This window comes from Marmota marmota, unplaced genomic scaffold (assembly GCF_001458135.2).
Source record: "Marmota marmota marmota unplaced genomic scaffold, marMar, whole genome shotgun sequence".
Classification (NCBI taxonomy): domain Eukaryota; kingdom Metazoa; phylum Chordata; class Mammalia; order Rodentia; family Sciuridae; genus Marmota; species Marmota marmota.
In genome coordinates, this window is record NW_025999968.1 from 51,171,933 (window position 1) to 51,195,736 (window position 23,804).

General features: G+C 34.0%; 3 protein-coding genes and 1 pseudogene across 3 annotated transcripts; all 4 read left to right on the forward strand.

The window, feature by feature from the left end:
- The first annotated feature begins 2,541 nt into the window (after nt 1-2,541).
- On the forward strand, nt 2,542-3,017 carry LOC107136128 (keratin-associated protein 20-2-like). Its single transcript, XM_015478330.2, has one exon. The coding sequence runs from the start codon at nt 2,542-2,544 to the stop codon at nt 2,734-2,736; it is 195 nt and encodes a 64-aa protein (XP_015333816.1). The 3' UTR covers nt 2,737-3,017.
- A 3,103-nt stretch (nt 3,018-6,120) lies between these two features.
- On the forward strand, nt 6,121-6,330 carry LOC107136129 (keratin-associated protein 20-2-like). Its single transcript, XM_015478331.1, has one exon. The coding sequence runs from the start codon at nt 6,121-6,123 to the stop codon at nt 6,328-6,330; it is 210 nt and encodes a 69-aa protein (XP_015333817.1).
- A 12,459-nt stretch (nt 6,331-18,789) lies between these two features.
- Nucleotides 18,790-19,005, forward strand: LOC107136130 (annotated as a pseudogene).
- Nucleotides 19,006-22,279: 3,274 nt separating this feature from the next.
- LOC107136131 (keratin-associated protein 20-2-like) lies at nt 22,280-22,812 on the forward strand. Its single transcript, XM_015478333.2, has one exon. It carries the CDS (start codon nt 22,312-22,314, stop codon nt 22,513-22,515), a length of 204 nt encoding a protein of 67 aa, XP_015333819.1. The 5' UTR covers nt 22,280-22,311; the 3' UTR covers nt 22,516-22,812.
- The last annotated feature ends 992 nt before the right edge of the window (nt 22,813-23,804 follow it).

A 23,804-nucleotide genomic window follows, 5' to 3' on the forward strand; every position in this document is an offset into this window, starting at 1 on the left:
TCATGGCAACTAAATAGTATTTCAAAATTTATGAATTTATTTTCTATTTTAAAAAATTAGGTTCTATTCATAACAAGATAAACTTATCAAAACCATGAGTCACGTTTTAAGTATCAAATTAGCAGGAGGTTATTTTCTTTTTCATCCCAAACTCTAGTCCTCATTAAATGTACAAGCCTACATAGGCTAATTTTCCCTATATTCAAATTCTTTGCACTCTTAAATTGGTTATGTTTCACTTGGAAAACAAACTGACAGCAGTAAGTGCAAGGAAATGCTAGTGAGAGAAATAAGGAATAAGAGGAGAATATTCTGACGAAGGAGAAAATGGGTGAAGGGGTGAAACTGGCCATTGTAGGAGCCAGGCAGGATGATGCTGTGACAGAGTAACCAGCAGAGTTTTGAGTCCATTAATTTTTCAGTACTGGCAAACCCTAGTCGGAGATACACAAAGACACAATCTGACAAGAATGTGCTTGGAGAGTACTGACTTTAACAGAGCCAGGTTTCTCCTGGAGATATTGTAGAAATTGAAAGTCACAGGGGTCCATTTCCTAAGACACAAACAGAATCACTTCAAAAGAGATAAAAAATATAATACAGCTGTGCTCCTGTCTAGGTGATGAGAAAATCATCACAATTAAGAACCATCCTTAACAGAAAAGACAAACAAGCATCTACTACAGACTAGACCAAGAGAGGTAAATAGACCCTGACCAAAATTCAGAGCCTAATTTTGCATTAATTCTCATTTGAATTGGGTTAGTCAGACATTTTCTAATAGTCCACTAGCAGCACCAACAGCACTAGTCTCTACAGTGAAACATAATATTGTTCTGAACCTTCTAGGATTTGAATAGACAAGGTTGAACTTATGGACTCCCTTGGAAATATGCAAAACAGGCAAAAGATGACATCATCCACATATCAGAATTTGTAGTTAAATTGGAGAAATGAATCTCGAATCATATTAGTATTCTAGTTTACATTTAAAAAATGCAAATAAATGATATCTGCTCAAGAACAATATTTATTGTCTAATTTCAAAAGAAAAAAATACTGCTTTTCTTTTCTTATACAACATACAATACAATGACTTAAAAGTTATTGGCACATGTTCTATGACAAATGAATGTCAATTGGCAGCTGAAAGAGGCTGGCAGAACTATGTGAAACTCCCTGAGAAGTCTCAGCTGAATGAGAAGCTTGTGGAAAGGCAGGTTTTTGTTATGACTATGCACCTATGATTACTTTCAGTGTTTGGTGACATCAATGAGCAGAACTGACAGGACTTGAGACATCAGAGGACATTTGGGTTCAACAACTGTAAAACAGGGGTAGAAGTTCCTCCTTCCTGACCAATTCTTCCAATGTCTACATTTCGAGGGGTGGAACATAATTTAGATTTATTTTGGTCTCTAACTCATAAAGTTGTCCTGTTATAGTAGGTATAATTTATTATATGAAAATTATATTTTAATAAATTTTATTGAATATTACTATCAAACAAAAAACATCTTTCTATGACTGAGTAACCTTTTTTCCACCAATACCTCCTCATCAGGAAAAACTGAGGAAACAAAGAAGGATCACATCATTTATTTGGTCCCTCTGCCTTATCGGTACACCTATTAAGTGACATGACATTTGTTCATTTGCTAGATACTTGTAAGACCAAATGTGACAGCTATTAAAAATAATAAAGCCTTGTACATTGCCTCTGGGGCTCAGGATTCTGTGGTAGGGGGATTCCAAGTTCAAAGTCAGTGGCAGCATCTTAGAGAGGCCCTAAGCACCATAGAAAGACCCTGTCACAAAGTAAAAAATAAAAATGGCTAGGGAGGTTGCTCAGTGGTTAAGCACTCCTCATTTCATTACTTAGTACCCTACCGCAAATAAGAGTCACAGATTGAGGACCCAACTTTACTTTGGGGTGATTTACACTTGCATCTATGAACTTTATTTGGGTAAGGAAGAGGAAAATTGAACAAATATAATTTCCAACTGTCAAATGATCATTTATTTTCTGGAATGTTTGAAATGTATGTCAAGATTAATTTCACAAGAAGAGAAGAATAGAAAAGAAAGAAAGAAATGGAGAGAGAGAGAAAGAAGGAAGGAAGGAAAGAAAAGCTTTCCTTCTTTTGAATCATGAGTACAACAAAAAATATAATAAAAGTGAAATACTTATTTTCATGATTTATATCAAATATAATCAAATAATACATATTCTATTAATTAAATATAAAAGGAGATATTGCATTGAAAATACAACAAGTATTTCATTTAAATATATATATGGATCACAGAATCCTTATGTAAGATCAAAATTATCTCAGTTATGAGGCTTGTTTTGCAATAAGTCAAAATATTCCTGATATTGTTTGAATCACAGTAGTGAGATGATAATATGACCATGCAATGCCTGTGGTTTTTCCCACCCAGCACCCATGGTATACAAAAGGCAGGTGACAGACAGTGACATCCAGACTCAAGACACCTACATCCTGATCCTGAACTGAACACTCCACTCCTGACAGCATGAGCTGCTACTATGGCAACTACTATGGTGGGCTGGGCTATGGCTATGGTGGCCTAGGCTGTGGCTATGGCTGTGGCTATGGTGGCTATGGCTATGGTGGCCTAGGCTGTGGCTATGGTGTCTATGGTGGCTATGGTTATGGATGTTGCCGCCCACTCTGCTACAGAAGATGCTGGTCCTATGGCTTCTACTGAAATATTTCCATAGCTACTGAGCCAATTGGCTCTAACCTCCATCTCAATAGAATCAATTCCAAGTTTCTTCATATGAGGAATGTTTGAATGTCTTCAACAATACCAAGTCTATGCCAAACTATCTGAGATAATTGAATGAAATCAGCATGACTTTTTAATTCATCATTACCTCTTAGATTGAATGATAGTTTAGACAAATGTTTTTCCTTTGATTATATCATTATAACACTGCATAAATGTGATCAAACTGGACTCTTGGTTTTTGTGTAAAAAACATATTATGAAATAAACTATATTTCACTGGAAATATGAGTGTGTTACAATTCTATTAAATTATCTCCAATTGTGACATGTGTATTTCTGTAATTGCATGTGTAGTCATATGTGTGGTGTGTTTTTTTAGAGATGGAGGGGGAGGGCAATATAAAAATGTCAGAACACTTTTGTGGTCATTAGAGGTCTGAAATTTAATGATGTAAAATATTAATTCTTTCTCAGGGATCAGAAAACATCTGTTTTTATATGTCTTTTCATGTCTCCTAAAATTATCCTTTGTACATTTTTGAAATTTTTATATTCTACAATTTTTTTATTTCACACCAGCCTATTTTAACCATGTCTGTATTTATATGCCTATGTTGTTACTACCATCAGTGATCAGATTAGATCATCTATAGCTCTGCCTCTGTGTAAAAGAATCTCAAAGTATCTATGTGTGTGTAGTGTACAGCAACATATCTTCTCCCTAAATAATGACTACAGGCTTTTTCATATGCATAATCTCTGCAGTAATAAATGTGTTCTGGATTATCATAATGGAGACCAAATAGAATTTGAACATATATCAATTTACTATTGTCTTTAGAAAAAATACATGCATTAGGGAGAGCAAGATAAGTTTATCAAAAATATAAGCTATTTTCTCAGTATCAAAATAGCATTAATTTGTTTTCCTTTTCACCCCACAGTCTGGTCTTCATCCAGTGTATATATCTACATATGCTAATTTTCTCCAGAATCAAATTCTTTCCACTCTTATTAAAGTGGTGACTTTTCATTTGGGAAACTCAAACTGACAATATTAAATGCAATGAAGTGCTGATGGGAAAAATAAGGGATATGGAAACCAATATTTTTAAGATGGAAAATGTTTTTAAAAGTTGGGTGAAATTCTACCATTCTCCATTCTTGGAGCCAGCAAGAGGCTTCTCTGACACAGCGTAATCAACAGAAATCTGAGTCCATTTTCAACTTTTTAGTGCTGGCAATCATAGTTGGAGATGAAAAAAGACACAATTTGACAAGCATGTGCTAGGAGAATGCTGACTTCAAAAGATCCAGCTTTCTCCTTGAGATATTTGGAAATTTTGAAGTCACAGGGGTCCATTTCCTAAGACATGAAGCAGAATCATTTCAAAAGGAATTTTTTTTTAAATTGTGTTCATATCAAGGTGATGAGAAAACCATTGCTGGAATTAAGGAAAAAAAATATCCTTAAAAGAAGGAGAAAAAAGAGCAATTCCTCTTTCCTATAGGGAAAAGAGATAAATAGACCCTAACCAAAATTTAGAGCATAATTTTGTGTTAGGTCTTGTTTGAATGAGATCAACCATATATTTTCTAACAGTCCAAGAGCAACAACAACAAAACTCTCTAAGGTGAAATAAATATTGTTCTGGACCTTCTAAATTTTAATTTAAAAAGTTTGAGCTATGGACTCCTGTAGAAATATGCAAAAGAGGCAACAGATAACAAAAGCAAGCATATTAGAGTCACATATTGGAGCTTGTACTAAAATTGGAGGAATGCACCAATCAAATTTAAATTCTAGTTCTTTTCAAAAAGCAAATAAATAATGTTAAAAATTAAATACATTTACCTTCAGAAACAAATATATGTATAATACTAAATTTAGTATATCTGACCAAAAATATGATTTATTTCCTAATTTCAAAAGGAAGAAACTTTGTTTTCTTTTGCAACACTTGCATTTTCTCCATGGTCTTCTTGCCACTTGTAGCATGTCATGATATGAACAAAAAAACCCTAGTAATCAGAAAAAAACACAGAGACGATCATAAATGCCCCACAATACAATGATTATTAAATTACTGGCACAAAGTTTATGACAAATGTCAATTGGTAAGTGAAAGAGGCTGGCAGACCCATGCAAATCTCTATCAGAAATATCAAATCATCTGAATGAGGACCATGGGCAAAAGCAGGTTTTCATCATTTCTATGCACCTGTGAATATTTTCAGTGTTTTGTGACAGTGAGTAGCAGAACTGGCAGGATTTGTGAGTCAGAGGATATTTTACAGTAACTTTAAAATCAGAGTGAAGCTTCAGTCTTCCTTACCAGTTCCTCCAATGCCTACTTTTAGAGTGGTGGAACATAGTTTATGTTTGTCTCTGACTGTCTAAGGTGTTGATCTGTTCTCTTAAAATAGTTCTAATGTGTTTCGTAAATTTAATTTCATTGAACATTAATATCAAACAAAAAACATCTTTCCGTGATTGAGTATCGTTGTTTCCACTCATACTTCGTCAGCTGCTAAAAACTGAGGAAGCAAAGAAAACCACATGCCTCATTTTGTCTATATGACCTATCCATACACTTTTGAGACATGTCATTTCTGTATTGCTCAGCACTTGTAAAATGAAATACCTGTTAAAAAATGTAGGGTAGAGCACCCAACTTTAACTTAGAGCATTTTACACTTGATCCATGATATTTATTTGGAATGATAAAGAAAATCATGGAGTAAATAATATTTCTAAGTGGAAAATGGTAATTTTTTTGCTGGACAGTTTGAAATATGTTAACACAAATTTCACAATAAGAAAAGAATAGAAAAATAAGAAAGAAAAAATGAGGAAGGAAGAAAGGAGGAAGACAGAGAGAGTGGGAGGGAGGGAGAAAATATAGGAGGGAAAGAGGAAGGGAGGGAGGAAGGAAGAAAGGAAAATCTTTTTCTTCCATTGATGAATGGAAACAATCCAAAACAAAAATAAAAAGGAAATGCCTACTTCCATAATTTACATGGTACTATATAATCTTATTGTAGGTATTAAATTCACTAAATGTAGAATGGTATATGGTATTAAAAATAGAGCAAGAATTTCATTTTAAAGGCCCATAAACAGATCACAGAATCCTTACGTAGGAACAAAATTATCTCAGTTATGAGGCTTGTTTTTGCAATAAGTTAAGATACACATGATATTGTCTGAGGCACATGAGTGAGAAAATATGACTATGCCCTGCCTGTGGTTTTCCCCACCAGCACCCCTGGTATATAAAAGGCAGGTGGCAGATAGTGACATCCAGACTCAAGACACCTACCTCCTGATCCTAAACTGAACACTCCACTCCTGACAGCATGAGCTGCTACTATGGCAACTACTATGGTGGGCTGGGCTATGGCTATGGTGGCCTAGGCTGTGGCTATGGCTGTGGCTATGGTGGCTGTGAATGTGGCTATGGTGGCTGTGGATGTGGCTATGGTGGCTATGGTGGCTATGGTGGTTATGGCTATGGATGCTGCCGCCCACTCTGCTACAGAAGATGCTGGTCCTATGGATTCTACTGAAGAATTTCTTTAGCTGCTGAGCCTATTGGCTGTCACACTCTATCTCACTGAAATCATCTCCAACTTTCTTCACATTCGAAATTTTTTAATATCTTCAAAAATACCAACTATATACCAATCTGAGAAAAATGAATAAAATCAGCCTATTTTGATTCATCCTTATCTCTTGGATTGTGTGATAATTTGGAGACAAGATTTCCTTTGATAATTATCTTTAAAACACTATGTAAAATGTGGTGAATTTTGACTCTCAACTTATAAAAAATTCATAGTATTAAATAAACTCTTTCACTGGAAAAAGTGCTCTGTTATGATTCTATCAATTTCCCTCCATTTGTGTGCCTTGTCTACTTGTGCATTTGCATGTGTTTATCCATTGTCTGTTTATAGCAATATATGAGTGAGAAAGTACAAACTAGATCTCTTTTGTGATAATTAATGTTGTCAAAATTAAAGATGTAAAAATACAAATTCTTTCCAAAAGGTCAGACAAAATGCATTCTTTTTTTTAACTATTTTTTAGTTATAGGTGAACACAATATTTTTATTTTATTTTTATGTGGTGCTGAAGGATCAAACCTAGTGCCTCATGCATAGTAGGTGTGCACTCTACTTCTGAGACACAACTCAATCCAAAATCCATTTATTTATTTGTCCCTTTATCTGTCTTAAAATTTCCCTTTCCTTGTATGTTTTTAATGCCACTTTTCTACAATAGTGTTTGTATTTCACATCAGATCATTTAAAAAAATCTTTGTATTTTATACTTTGTGTCATTTAAATCACCAGTGATTTAGATCATATCAGCTCTACCTCTTCCTCTATGAAATGTTTCTCAAATTAAATATGTATGTGTGTTGTGTATGTAGAGAGATCGATAGATATTGATAGATATAGAATAGATCTATATCTATATCTATATCCCTAACTATCTCTCCTCCCTAAAAAATGACTTCAGGCTTTAGCATATTGAATACGTCTGCACTAATAATGGCATTTTGGATTACCATCATGGTAACCAAACTGCATTTCAAAATATATCAGTTTAATCTGCAATTTAGAAAAATTCATGTATTATGCATAGCAAGATAAATTCATGAAAACCATGAATTATTTTCTCAGAATCAAACTAGTTTTAGTTTATTTTCTTTTTCACCCTGAAGTCTTGTCATTATGGAATGTAGTTGCCTGCATATGCTAATTTTCTCCAGAATCAAATTCTTTCCACTCTTAAAGTAGTTATGTATGTTCTTTTGGGAAACTCAAACTGACAGCATTAGGTGCAATGAAATGCTGATGGGGAAAGTAAAGAATAAAGGTACCAATACTCTGGAAAAAGATGGTGAACGGCTGAAATTAGCAGTTCTTAGACCCAGGCAAGAGGCTACTGTGACAAAAAGTAGCCAGCAGTATTCTGGGTCTATTTTTATTTTCTTTTCTTTTTTCTTTCTTTTTTTTTTTTTAGTAGGGCTAGCAAACCATAGTTGGAGACACAGGAGATCCCAAGCTGCTAAAAACATTCTGAAAAGACACTGAGCTTCACAGAAGTGTTTTAGAAACTCTGAAGTGGCGTGGCTCCGTTTTCTAAGACATCAAGCAGAAGTTTTTTAAAAATTAGATGGAAATTCTGTCCTTACCAAGGTGGTGAGATAACAGTCACTAGATCTCAAGAAGTCTCCTTAACTGAAAAAGAAAAAAAAAACATAACCTCTGTAGGCTCCACAAAAAGAGGTAAACAGACCCTACCTAAAATTCCAGCAACCGAGTTTTGTGTTAGTTTGTATCTGAATTAAGACCTTCAGACCATTTCTAACAGCCCAAGAGCAATAAAAACACCTTGAAAATTTAAAGGTATACTATAATATTGTTCTGTATCTTCTGTTTAGCCTGTGGAAGCGTATGGAATTGTGCAAAAGAAACAACCAATAACAAAAGCTACCGCACCATAAGCCACATGTTAGAGCTTGAAGACAAGACATTTTAAACTAAACATGATTGAAAAACACAAGAAACATCAAAGAACATATAAAATGAGCATTAAAATAGTAGAAATATAACTAAATTCAAATTCCAGTTCTTAAAAAGAGTAAATGAATAATGTACTTATTTAATAAATTTTTCTTCAGGAAAAAAATAAACTCAATCATTAAACTTAAACCCAGGTTTGTAAAAACAATTTTACTGACTTAAAGACAGAAATATAGAAAGGTGAATTTTGAAGATTACAAAATATTTATCATGCTTCATGAACTGGTGAAACATCCATGCAACTGAAATTCTGCAGAGGAGGAAAGAGTAAAGTATGAGACATTTAGTTGGAGAAAACAGTATCACTTTCTCAAATTGTTGAACAGCATCAACCTACCAATTCTAAGTGCTATGCTCTGTCTAGAGGGATAATTCCAATTAAAATCACATGTAGGCATAACTCAATAGCAGAAAATTAAATGCAAAGCCAAGACCCTAAGCTGGAGTAAAGAAACAGATCATCTACAAAGAAAAGCAATAAAGCTGACTGTAACCTCCTCCACTGAAGCAAACAATGCTAAAGTAAACTACAATGACATTTTAACAATGGATTACATATAACTATCAATCTAGAATCTCACAGTTGAAAATGTACAGATAACAAAATGAAATAAAGAAATATTAATAAAACATGATTTTTTGACAAATAAAATAAAATAAATGTTTCCATACTATAGTGAGAAAATTGATTATATTGAGAATGAATTATAAGAAAAAAAATTCAGTTTGGGGGCAGAAGGAAATTGATCTGGTTAAAAGCATGGGCATTCAATAAATAAATTAATTGAAAAAATACAGATAAATATTAATCATACACAAAAACAGTGACTATTTCTTTTAGGGATTAGATATGCACAAATTGGCTTATTAGGACACAGTAACAGTAATACATATTGTAATCTACTGTAATGAGTCAATGGATTTGGAAAAGTCAGAAAATAGAGAAGTTTAGTGAATTGTGAAAGAGAAACTCTGAACTTGTTTGCTTCTAGGTATATACCCAACCAACACTCCTGTTTTGATAGATCAGTCTGAGAAAGCAAACTTTTTCTGTAAATAGCTACATAGTTAATATTTTAAGGGCTTTTCTTATCTGTATCTCCATTGCTCAGCTCTACCATTGCACCGTGAAAGTAGCACAGACCATATATAAAGGAATCAATAAGAATGTTTTCCAGTAAAATTTTATTTGCCAAAAGAGCTGCGAGGAAGAATTTGTGTACCCCTGGGTTAGAACATTATTCAATGGAAATTTTTCTTTTTCACCCACTTTTAGGAGAGCAGTACATATCCTTTCCCTTTGGAGTATGATTGTCAATGTCACTTGTTCTTTCCTTACTTTGTACAGGGGACATCTTTGCCTTTGTCTTTGGGTTCAGGAATGTTATTTTCATTGGTAAAATATTTATAGGTATGTCTTAAATATAGGTTTGTGCATGAACCTCTGGTTTTCTGGTTACCCTCTTTCCGTTTTTACCTAGAAGATGCCCCAGGACATACTGACCAAGGAAGATAAGAAGCTCATGAAAAAAGTTTGAAGTCAGCCTGACACTTGAGCTAAACCCAAATAATATTAGGCAAATCCCATGCTGACCCACAACCATATATGTAAGGCATATGCTAATTTTATATGAAACTGAAGTTTCTTTTATAGGTGCAAATTTATTCTGGCAAGAACTGTCTTAGATACAAGCGTAAGAATAGCAAGAAAAATGTAAAAGTAGCATAAGTTCATAGTAGCATATTTTTAATACTCAAGAATAGAAATACAAATAACTTTCAATAATAGAAAGAATAAATTGCAGTATATTTGTACATTGATATTTTATACGGCAGTTAAGTATTAACAGAAATAAAATTTTGTGAATCTCATTAAAAATGTGTTGCAAAAGAAACCAAATGAAAATATCTGATTCATGCAAATCCATTTGTATAAAGTAAAAAAAAATTGGCAAAATAAACCCATGGTTTCAAAAAGTAAGAGATGTTAATATGTAGAGCTGATACTGAATGAAAAGGGGTTCATTTGGGAGACTGTTATCTGGGATACTGGGTTATCTTTGAAAATCTAATTAAAGAAGTATTTTCTCTTTGAAATTTCATCATTTGTTCCAACTGATGATCCAATATTGATACATTATTGTTAATTGAAGTACATTATGTGTACATTCTATAGGTTTTGACAAGTGTCTAGTAACATGTATCCATGGTATAAAAACCTCATAATTAATAGTTTTGTTGTCCTGAAAATATCTCCTACTGAGCTTATTTGTTCCTCTATCCTGACCCCTAATCCTTGGCAATCAATAATCATTTCACTAGTTGCATAGTTCTGCCTTACTTGGGATCATGTGGCTTGTGCCTTTTGCAGATAGGCTTCTTTAAATCAACAATAGGTGTTAGATTTCCTTCATGTCTTCTCACCACTTGATAATTCATTTATTTTTAGTGCTGAATAAATTTTCATTATTTAGAGGTTCTATGATTTATTTATCCCGAAACCGACTAGAGAATCTTGCTCAGGTCCAAATTTTGGCAATTATGTATATTGTTGCCACACACATACACATGAAAGTTTATATATGGACATAATATTTAAATTTCTTTTGGTAAAGGAAGGCTACTCTTGAATTGCAAAGTAAAAGCATTTTTAATTTAATAAGAAACTGACATGCTGTTTTCCAAAGTGGCTATAACAGTTTGGATTCCACCAGCAATGAATGACAGTTCATGCTGTTCCATATCTTTGGTTGTGTTTGGTGTTCTCAGTATTTTGGATATTATCCTAATAGGAATGTAGCAGTATCTTGTAGTTTAAATTTGCAATTCCTTAATGACATATGATATTGAGCATTTTTAATATGCTTCTTACCATTTAGATATCTCCTCTGATGGTGTATTTCTTTAGATCTTTTGCTCATTTTCAATTGAGTTATTTATTGGATTATTGGTTTCTTTATTGTTGTAGAAACACCTTATATTAAAGTCCCATACTATGAATTCAGGGATCCTGACATTTGTAGCAAAGTAATCTTGTTTATGAAGATTTTGTTTCATCATATTATTCAAGTCAAGTTTGAATATGTGGTAAATGGTACCCTGGACTTCTTCCATCCCCTATTAAGTGTTTTAATAGAGGAATTGTGCAGAAGGCTACAGGCACTCTGGGGCATTATTTCCCTGTTTCTCATCTGAATCATCCTCTCCTGTGTCTCTACAGCATGTTCCATATTTTTTTTATAGAAATCATTATGGTGATCTGAATTATGGCTATGGTGGGCTGGACTATGGCTGGGTAGGAGTTGATCTAGGTCTATTGCTGTGGCAATATGGACTACTATAGAGTCTTATGGACTATTGAGGAATATAGCTTGGATTATTTGATTCCTTCTCTGTAATTCACTGGCTTGGCTCTGTTTCCAGGATTCTTTTCAAATCCGAATTATTTTTTATTTTTTCTTCAAATTACAGCCAACCTAATATCAGCTGACAGGAGGAGAGGGTGGGTATGAGCTGTGGAAAATTTGAATTTTTCACATTTTACATTAGTTGATTAAAATTGTTTGAAATAGGTTGTGATTTACAGAACATTTTTATTAAATTATACTCCATTTCAATTATTCATGTAGTTTAATTTGACAGGATTCAAGGGTAGAAATGTAAACACTATTTTAAAACAGCATCATCATTGTTAGTTTTATTTTGCTTTCATTCACTACACGTCTTTTAGTTCTGAGTGATCAGAACTTAAGACACTGCCCGATTTGCCTCCCAATTGAGATGCTAATGTACAACTGTGCATTCACACACACCTATAACAAGTGCCTCATCAACACCTTCATACAAGAACCTTATCATCATAAACTGAACCTGTAACTAATAATTACCTTAATTACTTTATATCAGGTTTCACAATGTAAGCCTCATTTTCCATGATGCTATTTTGGTATCTCTGTTCTTAGACTATCCGGGACTACACATTTGTATTGAACCATGTATTGATTTGCCTCTGTGTCACCCTATATTGGTCCACTTCAAATATTTTTTCCATTAGAACTACTTTTTCAACCATGAGGAATTCTTGTATTTTTATACCATGTTCCGTGTTTATAAACAGAAATTATTATGATTTTTGTATTTGCCTTTACTTCACTTATTTCATTTAATATATAATATCTTCCAGATTTATCCATGTTGTCAGAAGCATTTTCTTCTGTCTTAAAGCTGAATAATATTCCAGTGTGTGTGAAATATTTTCTTTGTCCTTCTTGCTGTGTCAGATACTGGTCCTATGGATTCCACTAAGAACTTCTGGAGCCACTCAGCCAGTAGAAGTCTTCCTCCTATATTTCCCAAAATTCTCCCACAATTCCCCCTACTGTAGTTTATTTTTCCCTTTCTCAGCAATGAAATGTTTATCAACAGTATTTCACCTTCAGATTGACTCCTTTAGATGCACCATGTTTCAACTTGATTGACCTTATCATTTATAAGAATGTTTACATCTGATATGTTATTACTTCACCATTCACTGTAACTTAACAGCATCAATGTGAAAACTTTGTTGCTTTTCCAAAAAAATTTTCCTTTTCTTGAAAAATGCTTTGCATATATATTCATTTTACTTTGTCATTTTATGTGCAGCTGTGTTATCTATATATATTTCATTTTCTTCTATGATTGTTCATGGGTAATAACAGGAGATTTTCCATAAATACATCTAGAGGTTCTGGATGGTTAGAAAACAACAGTGTGTAAACTGTGTATCAGGTAATTGTGTTGACTTAGCAGCAGGGTAAAGAGACACATTCTGTTTCTTATTCAATCACTCTAAGAAGAATGAGGATGTTTGATTTATATGGATCATTGTATCTGGCCAAGCCTCCTCCAGTTGTCCATTGATAAATAAAATTACCCTGAGTACAAGCTAAACATACTAACAGCAACTCAGCAATGTACAGGTAAAATAGATGATAATTCCAGAAAAATCAAGCATTGGAACAGTGTCTATACCCCACAACCAAACTCAATTCAATTTACAATCAGAATTGGCTCTGTGAGGTTCATAAATTGGTGAAATTTCACTTTTTTATTCTTTTTTTCAGTTATCTCAATATCGATATTCCTGGGAATTAATTTAGACCAGTCTAATTTTGTGTGTATTTCTATTTCTGTATAAAAACCATTCATTCCATTCCTATTCTTTTTAGTTTTAGTGTAAATATTTGAATAGGTCTTAGACTTTCTGCTTTGCATGGGGTTTATCTTTTTATGAACTCTTTGTCTTCATGTAAGTCTCAAACATCTTTTATAAAATGAAACTACTTTATTATCAGATACTTCCTTTTTCATTTGTTATGGGTCATAAAACCACATTATTTTAATGAAATAGTTTAAAGGTGTTCAATCATCATCTTATCATTAGAGATACCTGAAGAGATATGGAAAACAATAATCCTACAAAAAAATCCCCCAAAGAAAAGTGGAGAGACAATGCAGCTCAGGAGGAGGAAGGAGAAATTAGCCAAGTACTAACCTTCCAGTAATTCCTTTCCAGATAACAACAGGCTCAGAAGGAAGGAGGCAAATATTGAATGTTAGGCTTTGGACTTTGACCTTCCCCCATTGCAAATTAGTCCTAAAAGGACACAGTACTTACTGAACAAAAGACCCTGAAGAAAAGAGGCAAATATTAAAACTCTGGGAGACAATAAATTCCAGAAAAAGAAATACCCATCCCTCACAATCTGGATTTCTATCTCTCCCAGTAACAATGAGTTTCAACAATTTTACACCTGTCCTCCTGAGTTAAAACTTTTAATCTACATAACCAGCCCTTGACTGTCCAAACAGCACACCCGTAAGTTCCAATGATGAAACCACCCTAATTGTACCCTATAAAACCAAAGTTATTATTCTGTAATAGATGGCCATTTTAAAAAAATAAATAAATAAATATAGTTATAGTTGACACAGTAACTTTATTTTATTTACTTATTTATATGTGGTGCCAAGGATCAAACCCAGCACCTCACACATGCTAGGCAAGCGCTCTACCGCTGAGCCACAACCACAGCCCCTTAGATGGCCATTTTTGCATCCAGAAAATGATTCCCCCAAGGCGCCTGAGTCCACAAAGAACAATAAACAAGTTCCCTGAATCTGTTGAGGTCTACATCCGTCATTTTGCGTTTACAATATCCAATTAAAATAATTCAGTTTATTAGAGTACTCTGGTGTGGGGAAACATCAATATTTTCAAAAGACTTTTTGACATTTCTACGTCTTAGAGCACATAAGGCTATGAATTAGAAAATGTCATACTGGGAAGCATATGCATGCTAATAATATTAAAGAAATATTATTATGATTGGCACATAGTAGACCCTCAATCAACAATTCCTAAATAATTGAATGCCATTTGCTTAAATGATGGATCCTATAAAATTATACCACTTGAATGAATTTCATTAATTTGATTAGGAGCATGAATGAAACCAGAGCTTCGCACCTGAATACACAGACACATTCCCATTATCTCATTTTCCAAATGACAGCATTGTGTGTACTGCTGCTACTTTAGGAAGTCTACCTTCATGAGCAGTGGAGAGTTAGGGTCTGACAGTTCTTTTTTATCCCTCCATCCTCTTACAACTATGAAAATATGATGTAGATAATGATCACTTTGTTTGGTCAATATAATAACTGAAAAAGATGTGAGCAGAACTAAAATAAATTAAGCAAATCATAATTACTTCTTAACAAAATGAAAAATATCTTCCTGTATTACATTAAGAAGTGCAATAATTCAGGGGCTGGGGTTGTGGCTCAGCTGTAGAGCGCTTGCCTAGAGCGTACAAGGCCCTGGGTACGATCCTCAGCATCACATAAAATAGATAAATAAATAAAGTAAGGGTATTAGAAAAAAAATGAAGTGCAATAATTCACCCATCTGTCATCCATGACATTTCACTCTATTGATAGTCTAGAATGTGAGAAGAGCAGTGCTTATGACATCTGCAGCCTGCAGTGGAGTACTGAAAAGTGCTTGCCCTGCACAGGTATTGACATCCCATCAGAGAAAGCTGATTCTTTCTCCTCGACTGAGGCATCTCAATTTCTGACATCACGGGCTATAATGGCAACCTCTGCAATGCCTGGTTCGTGAGCGTGGGCCGCTCTGGTCCACAGTGCTGTGGGTTCCATTATGGTTCTTCCTGAGCAGCTTGACCTACAGGACTCCTCCACTTGTATTTCCAATTCCACCTCCATACTCTTATCAGAAATGCCATCATCTTTCTGGACTACTAAATAAATTCAGATCAAGCATTTTGATTAACCAAAGTCAAAGGGATGTCTTGTAATTTGTGGAAAAGTTTTACACGTTATTTGATATTAGCCTCTTCTACTTCTTGTCATCACTTAGTTTCTGCAGATGATTGGTTTCAGAACTCTTGAGGAGACCAGAATCCATGTATATTCAATTCTTTTATTTAAAAGAGTGTAGGTTTTGCATATAAACTCTGTATATATCCTTCTGTGTAATTTAAATGGTCTCTAGTTAAATCCTAATACCTAACATAAAGTAAATTCTTTTTAAATAGTCATTATTCTATGTTCTTTAGGGAGTAATCAGAAGAAAAATAATGTCTGAACTTGTTACGTATAGATGCATTATTTTTCCAAATAATTTTGACAATAGAATCTAGAGATGAGGAATCCAGAGTCAGAGGGCTGACATTATATTTATTTCATGTATTTCATCTGAGAAATGAAGTTCAAATTTAAAAAAAAAACTGTGAAGTCCTATAAACTGTGCTTTAATATATTTATATTAATTTTGCTCCTTTCATTTTGTTTTACTTATATATGTATGTATGTGTGCATGTGAGGAAGAGTGATAGGGAAACATACACAAAAAGGTAGAGACAGATACTGAAGAACAATACTGTCTTTAAATGTTTCCTGAGATTTTGACATATCTAAACATCCAAGGATCTGAACATGAGTTGTTTTTACCTAAGGTATATTTACCTATGTAATCAGCTTCCCTGGGAAACTGTTACTATATTAGAACAGACTATCAATTAACATTCATATATAAAATATTTAAATGACATTTCTGTTAGGCAAAACAGTCCCTTTCTATCACTACATATAACAATCCTGCCTTTGTGTATTTATTGACTCCCTAAGTTTAGGCTTAGTGTTGTGCCTCAAAAGAGATGATTTGCTCTGAACACCTCACATGATTCTATCTGCATACTTCATGTCATCAGATCACAGGCACAATACAGATAGTATCTCCTGTCCTGTGGCTGCTGGCTACCCAATGTCTGATATTAAAATCTAGCAGGGTCTGAGCTCACCAGCTCTACACATCCAGCTTCAATGGGCTGAGCATTTTTACCAAACATTGTTTAGCCATCACAGCATTTTTAACACCAACACATTAATGAAATGCTGATAACTAACCTAGGCACCAAACATTATCTGGACACTTGAAAAAAATCTATTAATTATTTGGTCAAATATGTAAGATGTATGAAATGAAACATAGTATACCTACTCAAGAAATACATTGTATTTTCCAATTTCAAAAGAAAGAAAACTTGTTTTACTTTTTTTTTTCTTTTCCAACACTAGAACTTTCTCCATTGTCCATTTGTCACTTCTATCATATCATGGTATGGACAAGAGACATAGTAATAAGAAGATATCAAGAGATAGTGATAAATATCACACAATACAATGTCTTAAAAATGATTGACACATGTTTATAACAATATATATATATATATANTATATATATATATATATATATATATATATATATATATATATATCAATTGAAAGAGACAAGCAGATCTATGTGAATTTCTTTCAGAAGTCTCAAATGAAATAAATGAGACCCATAGGGAAAAGCAGGGTTTTCATCATGTCTCTGTACCTATGACTAGTTTCAGTGTAGCAAAGTGTACAAATGGTATATTGTGAAGCTGGAGTCATTTGGGTCTGGCAAATGTAAAATCAGAGTGGAATTTCCTTCTTTTTTGTGAAAACATGCAATATCTACATTTAAAGTGGAAGAAAATAATTTAGATCTATCTCTGTTTGGCTGTCTAACTCATTGAGCAGCTTTTTTATAATAGGTATAATTTACATTAGGTAAATTATATTTTAATAAGCGTCAGTATATATTGTTAGCAAAACAAAAAAATTCTTTTCATGACTGAGTATCCTTGTTCCTACCACTACTTCATCAGCAGCCAAAACAGAGGAAGCAAAGAAGGGGTGTATGGCTCATTTGGTCCCTCGGATCGATCCATAGGCATGTCATTCCTGAAACTGCACGGCATTTATAGGAGGAAAAGTGACAGCTATAAAAAATAAAAGAAATTGGGGATGGAGCACTCAACTTTACCTTACAGTATTTTACACTTGCACCAAAAAACTTCACTTGGGATGAGGAAGTGAACCATGGAACAAATATAGTTTCTAATTATAAAAAAGTAATTAATTTTCTGGTAAGTTTGAAACATAAGGTAAGTCCAATCTCTCAAGAATGAAGGAAAGAAGTGTTTTAGTTAGCTTTTTTGCTTCCATGAATAAAAGATACCAAGAAAAATTTTAGAGGAGAAAGAGTTTATTTGGGGGTTTCAGTCTATAAAAGTTGGCTCCATTCCTCAGGGTTTCAGGTGAGGCAGGGAACACCATGGCAAGAGAGTAGAGTGGAGGAAAGCAGTTCATATGATAATCACGAAGCAGAGAGAGAGAATGCACTGAGCTCACAAAATATATAACCAATGACCCACCTCCCCCAGCCACATTGTACCTCCTTCAGTTACCACTCCATTAATTCTTATCAAGGGATTAAGTTGGTTGGGCTAAGGCTCTCATAACCCAGTCATTTCATCCCTAAGCCTTCTCACACATTGTCTCACACATGAGCTGTGAGGGGACACCTGACATCCACATTATAACAGGAAGAAAAGAAGAAAGGAAGAAAAAAATAAGGGTGGGGGAAAGAAAATCTTTCCTTCTTTTGAAGAATGGAAACAAAACAAAAATGAAATACCTGTTGTCATAACTCACAAGGGACTACACAATCAGATCACAAGTATCCAATTGACTAAGTGTAGAGTGATACACGTCATTCTAAATAGAACAAAAATTTCATTTTGAAGACTCATAAATGGATCATTGAATCCTGACATAGAGGCAAAATTATCTCAGTTATGAGTGCTATGTTTTGCAATAATTCAAGACATTCATGACATTGCCTGGGGCACATCAGAGAAATAATATGACCATGCACTGCCTGTGGTTTCCCCCACCCAACACCAGGGAGGTATAAAAGGCAGGTAGCAGACAGTGACATCCAGACTCAAGACACCTACGTCCTGATCTTGAACTGAAGGTTCCACTCCTGACAGCATGAGCTGCTACTATGGCAACTACTATGGTGGGCTGGGCTACGGCTATGGTGGCCTAGGCTATGGCTATGGATGTGGCTATGGCTGTGGCTATGGTGGCTGTGGCTATGGTGGCTATGGCTATGGTGGCTATGGTGGCTGTGGTGGCTATGGTTATGGATGCTGCCGCCCACTCTGCTACAGAAGATAGTATTCCTATGGCTTCTACTGAGGCATTTCCTCAGCTGCTGAGCCTATTGGCTGTCACATCCTGTCTTACTGGAATCATCTCCAACTTTCTTCACATGAAAAATGTTAAATGCCTTCAACAATACCAACTATACACCAAAGAGTCTTATAAAAATGAATGAAATCAGCTACCTGTTTTGATTCATTCTTATCTCATCTCTTGGATTAAATGATAGTTTGGAGAAATGTTTTTGGGTTTTTTTGATAATTAAAACACTGCATAAAATGTGGTTGAATTTGACTGTCAACTTCTTTGTAAACATCCATATTATTAAATAAACTGTATTTCATTGGAAATATTGTTGCAATTGTTTTCAATTGTCCCCATCAGTGAAGCATTTCCATTTGTATATTTGGATGTGATTAATCATGTGTGGGGGGTTTATAGAAATGGGAGAGAAAGAGTATGCCTGAATTCTTCTGTGGTCATTATGAATCCCAAAATTAATAGTATAAACAAGTCTTTTCTAAGAGATCATACAAAATCTCTTTTTATATATGTCTTTTTATCACTCCTAAAATTACCCTTCTTTGTAAGTTTTTTGGATGGCTTGTTTTATACAATAGTGTATGTATACAACATGAGATCATTTTAAAATCTTTCTGTTTAATGTTTCATTTCACTTGCACCACCAGTGGTTGTAATATAGCATCTATACCTCTGTCTCTGCAAAAGTATCTCAAATTAATTGTTTATGTGTTTGCATTGAGAGATAAATATGTATAGGAATACATAAATCTCTCTATATAGATATGTATATGTACATATGTAGACATCTATATCTATCTCTATATTGACATTGATATCTATGTTTGTATCTGTATCTATATCTCCTCCCTAAAAGATGACTGAAAATTTTATCATATTGAAAATATGTGCACTAATAATGGCATTATGGACTATCACCATGACAACTAAATAGTATTTCAAAACATGTAAACTTATTTTTGTATTTAGGAAAAATTAGCAAGTACATACAGCAAGATAATTTATCAAAACCATGAGATACTTTCCAAGTATCAAATTAGCTTTAGCGTATTTTATTTTTCATCTCAAAATACTGTCTCTTCCAATGTACACACCTACATAGGCTAATTTACTTTGTAATCAAATTCTTTGCACTCTTAAAGTGGTTATGTTTCACCTGGGGAACAAACTGACAGCATTAAGTGGAACGGCTGGTGGGGAAAGTAAGAAATAATGGGGTGAATATTCTGAGGACAGAGAAATTTGGTGAAGGTGAGATGTTGGCAGGCCTAGGAGGCAGGCAAGATGGTGCCGTGACAGAGAGTAGCAGAATTCAAAGTCCACTTGTAATTTTTCAAGCCCGGCAAACCACATTTTGAGACATATAAAGACACAATCTGACAGAATGTGCTGGGAAAATACTGACTAAAGCCAGGTTTCTCCTTGAGATATTTTAGAAATTGGAAGTCACAGGGCTCCATTTCCTAAGACACAAAACCGAATCATTTCAAATGAGATTGAAATATAATAAAACCTGTGTTTGTATCAAGACAATGATAATATCATCACTAGAAGATTAAAATGCTTAACAGAAGGATGTAAAAGACCATCGTTTATAGACAAGACCAAAAGAAGTGGACCCTAACCAAAATTCAGAGCCTAATTTTGTATCAGTCCTTGTTTGAATTGGGCCAGTCACACATTTTTAATAGTCCAAGAGCAATACCAATAATAGCAACACTAGTTTATAAGGTAAAATATAGTATTGCTCTGGATCCTCTAAAATTTTCATAGAAAATGTTGAATTTATGGACTCCCTTGGAAATATGCAAAAGAGGCAAGAGATAACATCAGCCACAACTGGAACTTGTACCAAAACTGGAAAAATGAACCAATCATCAAATTAAAACTGTAGTTCTTTTTCTAAAAAGCAAATTAATAATATAGTAAATTATTTAACAAATTTTCCATCATAAAAGGAATGTAATATGCCTATTACTAAATGCATCAACCCTGTTTAAGAAACTTGATTTATTGGTCAGTTTCAAAAAATAAAACATTTGCTATCTTCTTTTTGGCAACGCACAATACAATGACTTAAAATTTATTGGCATATGGTTTATGAAAAATAAATATCAACTAGTAGGTGAAAGACACAAGCAGATCTATGTGAATTTCTCTCAGAAGACTCAAATGATCTGCAAAAGAACCTTGGAAAAAGCAGGTTTTCATCATGTGTATGTACCTGTGACTCTTTTCAGTGTTCAGTGACAGCAAGGAGAACAACTGGTGAGAGTTGTGAGTCAGAGGACTTTTGGGTTCAGCAAAAATAAAATCTGAATGAAGTCTCCTTCCTTTCTTACCAATTCCTCCAATGTCTGCATTAAGAGTGATGGAACATAATTTAGATTTGTCTCTGACTAGCTAAGGTGTTGATCTATCTTCTTATAATAGGTTTAGTTTATTTTTTATTAATTAAATTTTAATAAAATTATAAATTATTGAAGAGGAAACAAAAAAAATTGTTCCATGACTGATTATCCTTGTTTACACCAATATTTAACCATCAGATAAAATATGAGGAAGCTCCTCTAAAAGAAGGAGCTCATGGCTCATTTGGTCCCTCTATTCTATCCATGCACTTTTACAGAAACTGAAATTCCTACATCTGCATGGCATTTTAAAGAATAAATGTGACAGCTATTATAAAACATGAAGAATTGAGAATATAGCATCCAACTTACCTTAGGGTGCTTTAGCATTTGTAACATTCGTGGTGGATGAAAAAGGGAATCATGGAGAAAATGTGGTTTCTAACTAAAACATGGTCATGTGTTTTTTGAAAGTTGGAAATAAAAATTAAGAATAAGTTCACAAGAAAAAAATGAAAAGAAGGTAGGAAGGAAGGAAGGAAATTCTTCTATTAAGAATGGATGAAACAAAACAATAATCTAAGTGAAATATCTACTTTCATAATTTACACAGTACTACATAATCATATCATAGGTACTCAATTAACTATATACAAAAAGAGACAAGGCATTCAAAGTAGAACAAGAATTTCATTTTAAAGGCCCATAAATGAATTGCAGAATCCTGATGTAGGAGCAAAATTATCTCAGTTATGAGGCTTGTTTTGCAATAAGTCAACATATTTATGATGTTGTCTGAGGCACATGAGTGAGATAATGTGACCATGCATTGCCTGTGGTTTTCCCCACCCAGCACCCATGGCATATAAAAGGCAGGTGGCAGACAGTGACATCCAGACTCAAGACACCTACATCCTGATCCTGAACTGAATACTCCACTCCTGACAGCATGAGCTGCTACTATGGCAACTACTATGGTGGGCTGGGCTATGGCTATGGTGGCCTAGGCTGTGGCTATGGCTGTGGCTATGGTGGCTATGGTGGCTATGGCTATGGTGGCCTAGGCTGTGGCTATGGTGGCTATGGTGGCTATGGTTATGGATGCTGCCGCCCACTCTGCTGCAGAAGATACTATTCCTATGGCTTCTACTGAGGCATTTCCTCAGCTGCTGAGCTACTGGCTGTCATGTCTTGTCTTACAGCAATCATCTCCAACTTTCTTCACATGAAAAATGTTAAATGTCTTCAAAAATACCAGCTATACACCAAAGTGTCTTAGAAAAATGAATGAAATCAGCACACCTGTTTTAATTCATCCTTAACTCTTTAATTGTGTAATTATTAGAGAAACGTTTTCATTTAATAATTACCTTTATAACTCTATGCAAATTGTGATCAGATTTCACTCTCCACATGTAAACAATACATATTATAAAATAAATTGTATTTCACTGGAAACATTGCTGTCTTACAATTCTATTGAAATGTGTCCATTTGTGTGTGTGAGTGTGTATTGGTATACGTGCTTGTGATTAGTCTTATGTGTTGTTCATAGAAATGCTAGAGAGAGAGAGAGACTAAAAGAGAATGTTAGAGTTACTTTGTGATCATTAGGAATTTAAATTAATATACAAATATTCAGTCTTTCAGGAATCATAAAAAATATGTTTAATTATGCCTTTTCATATCCTCTAAAATTACCCTTTGATTGTAAGCTTTTTAAATGGGTATAATATACAATAATGTTTTTATACAACATGAGATCATTTAAAAATCTTTGTATTTACATATTTGTGTCATTTGCACCATCAGTGGTGAGATTATATCATCTATAGCTCAGCCTCAGTGAAAGTATCTCAAATTAAATGTGTGTATACAATGACACATAAATGTTTAGATGTGTATGTACAGATATGCGTATGTACACATGTATACATTAGTATATATGAACATCTATCTCTATGGATATCTTGATATCTATATCTGTATCTGTAACTACAGCTCCTCCCTAAAAGAAACTGCAGACTTTATCATATTGAAAATGTGTATAATAAAATGACATAATGTATTATCATCATGGAAACTCAATAGTATTTCAAAATAAATAATAATTTCTTCTCTTTAGGAAAAATTGGGTACCATGAATAGTAAGGTAAATTTATCAAACCATGAGCTGTTTTCTCAGTATCAAATTAGCAGTAGTTTATTTTCATTTTTATTCCAAAGTTGAGTGAGTCTTCATCAAATGAACATGACTCCATATGCTAATTTTCTCAGAATCAAATTCTTTGCACACTTAAAGCCATTATGTTTCACTTGGGAAACAAACTGACAGCAGTAAGTGCAAAGAAATACTAGTGGGGAAAATAAGGAATAAGGGGAGAACATTCTAAGGATGGAGAATATGAGTGAAGGGGTGAAATTGGCCATTCTAGGAGCCAG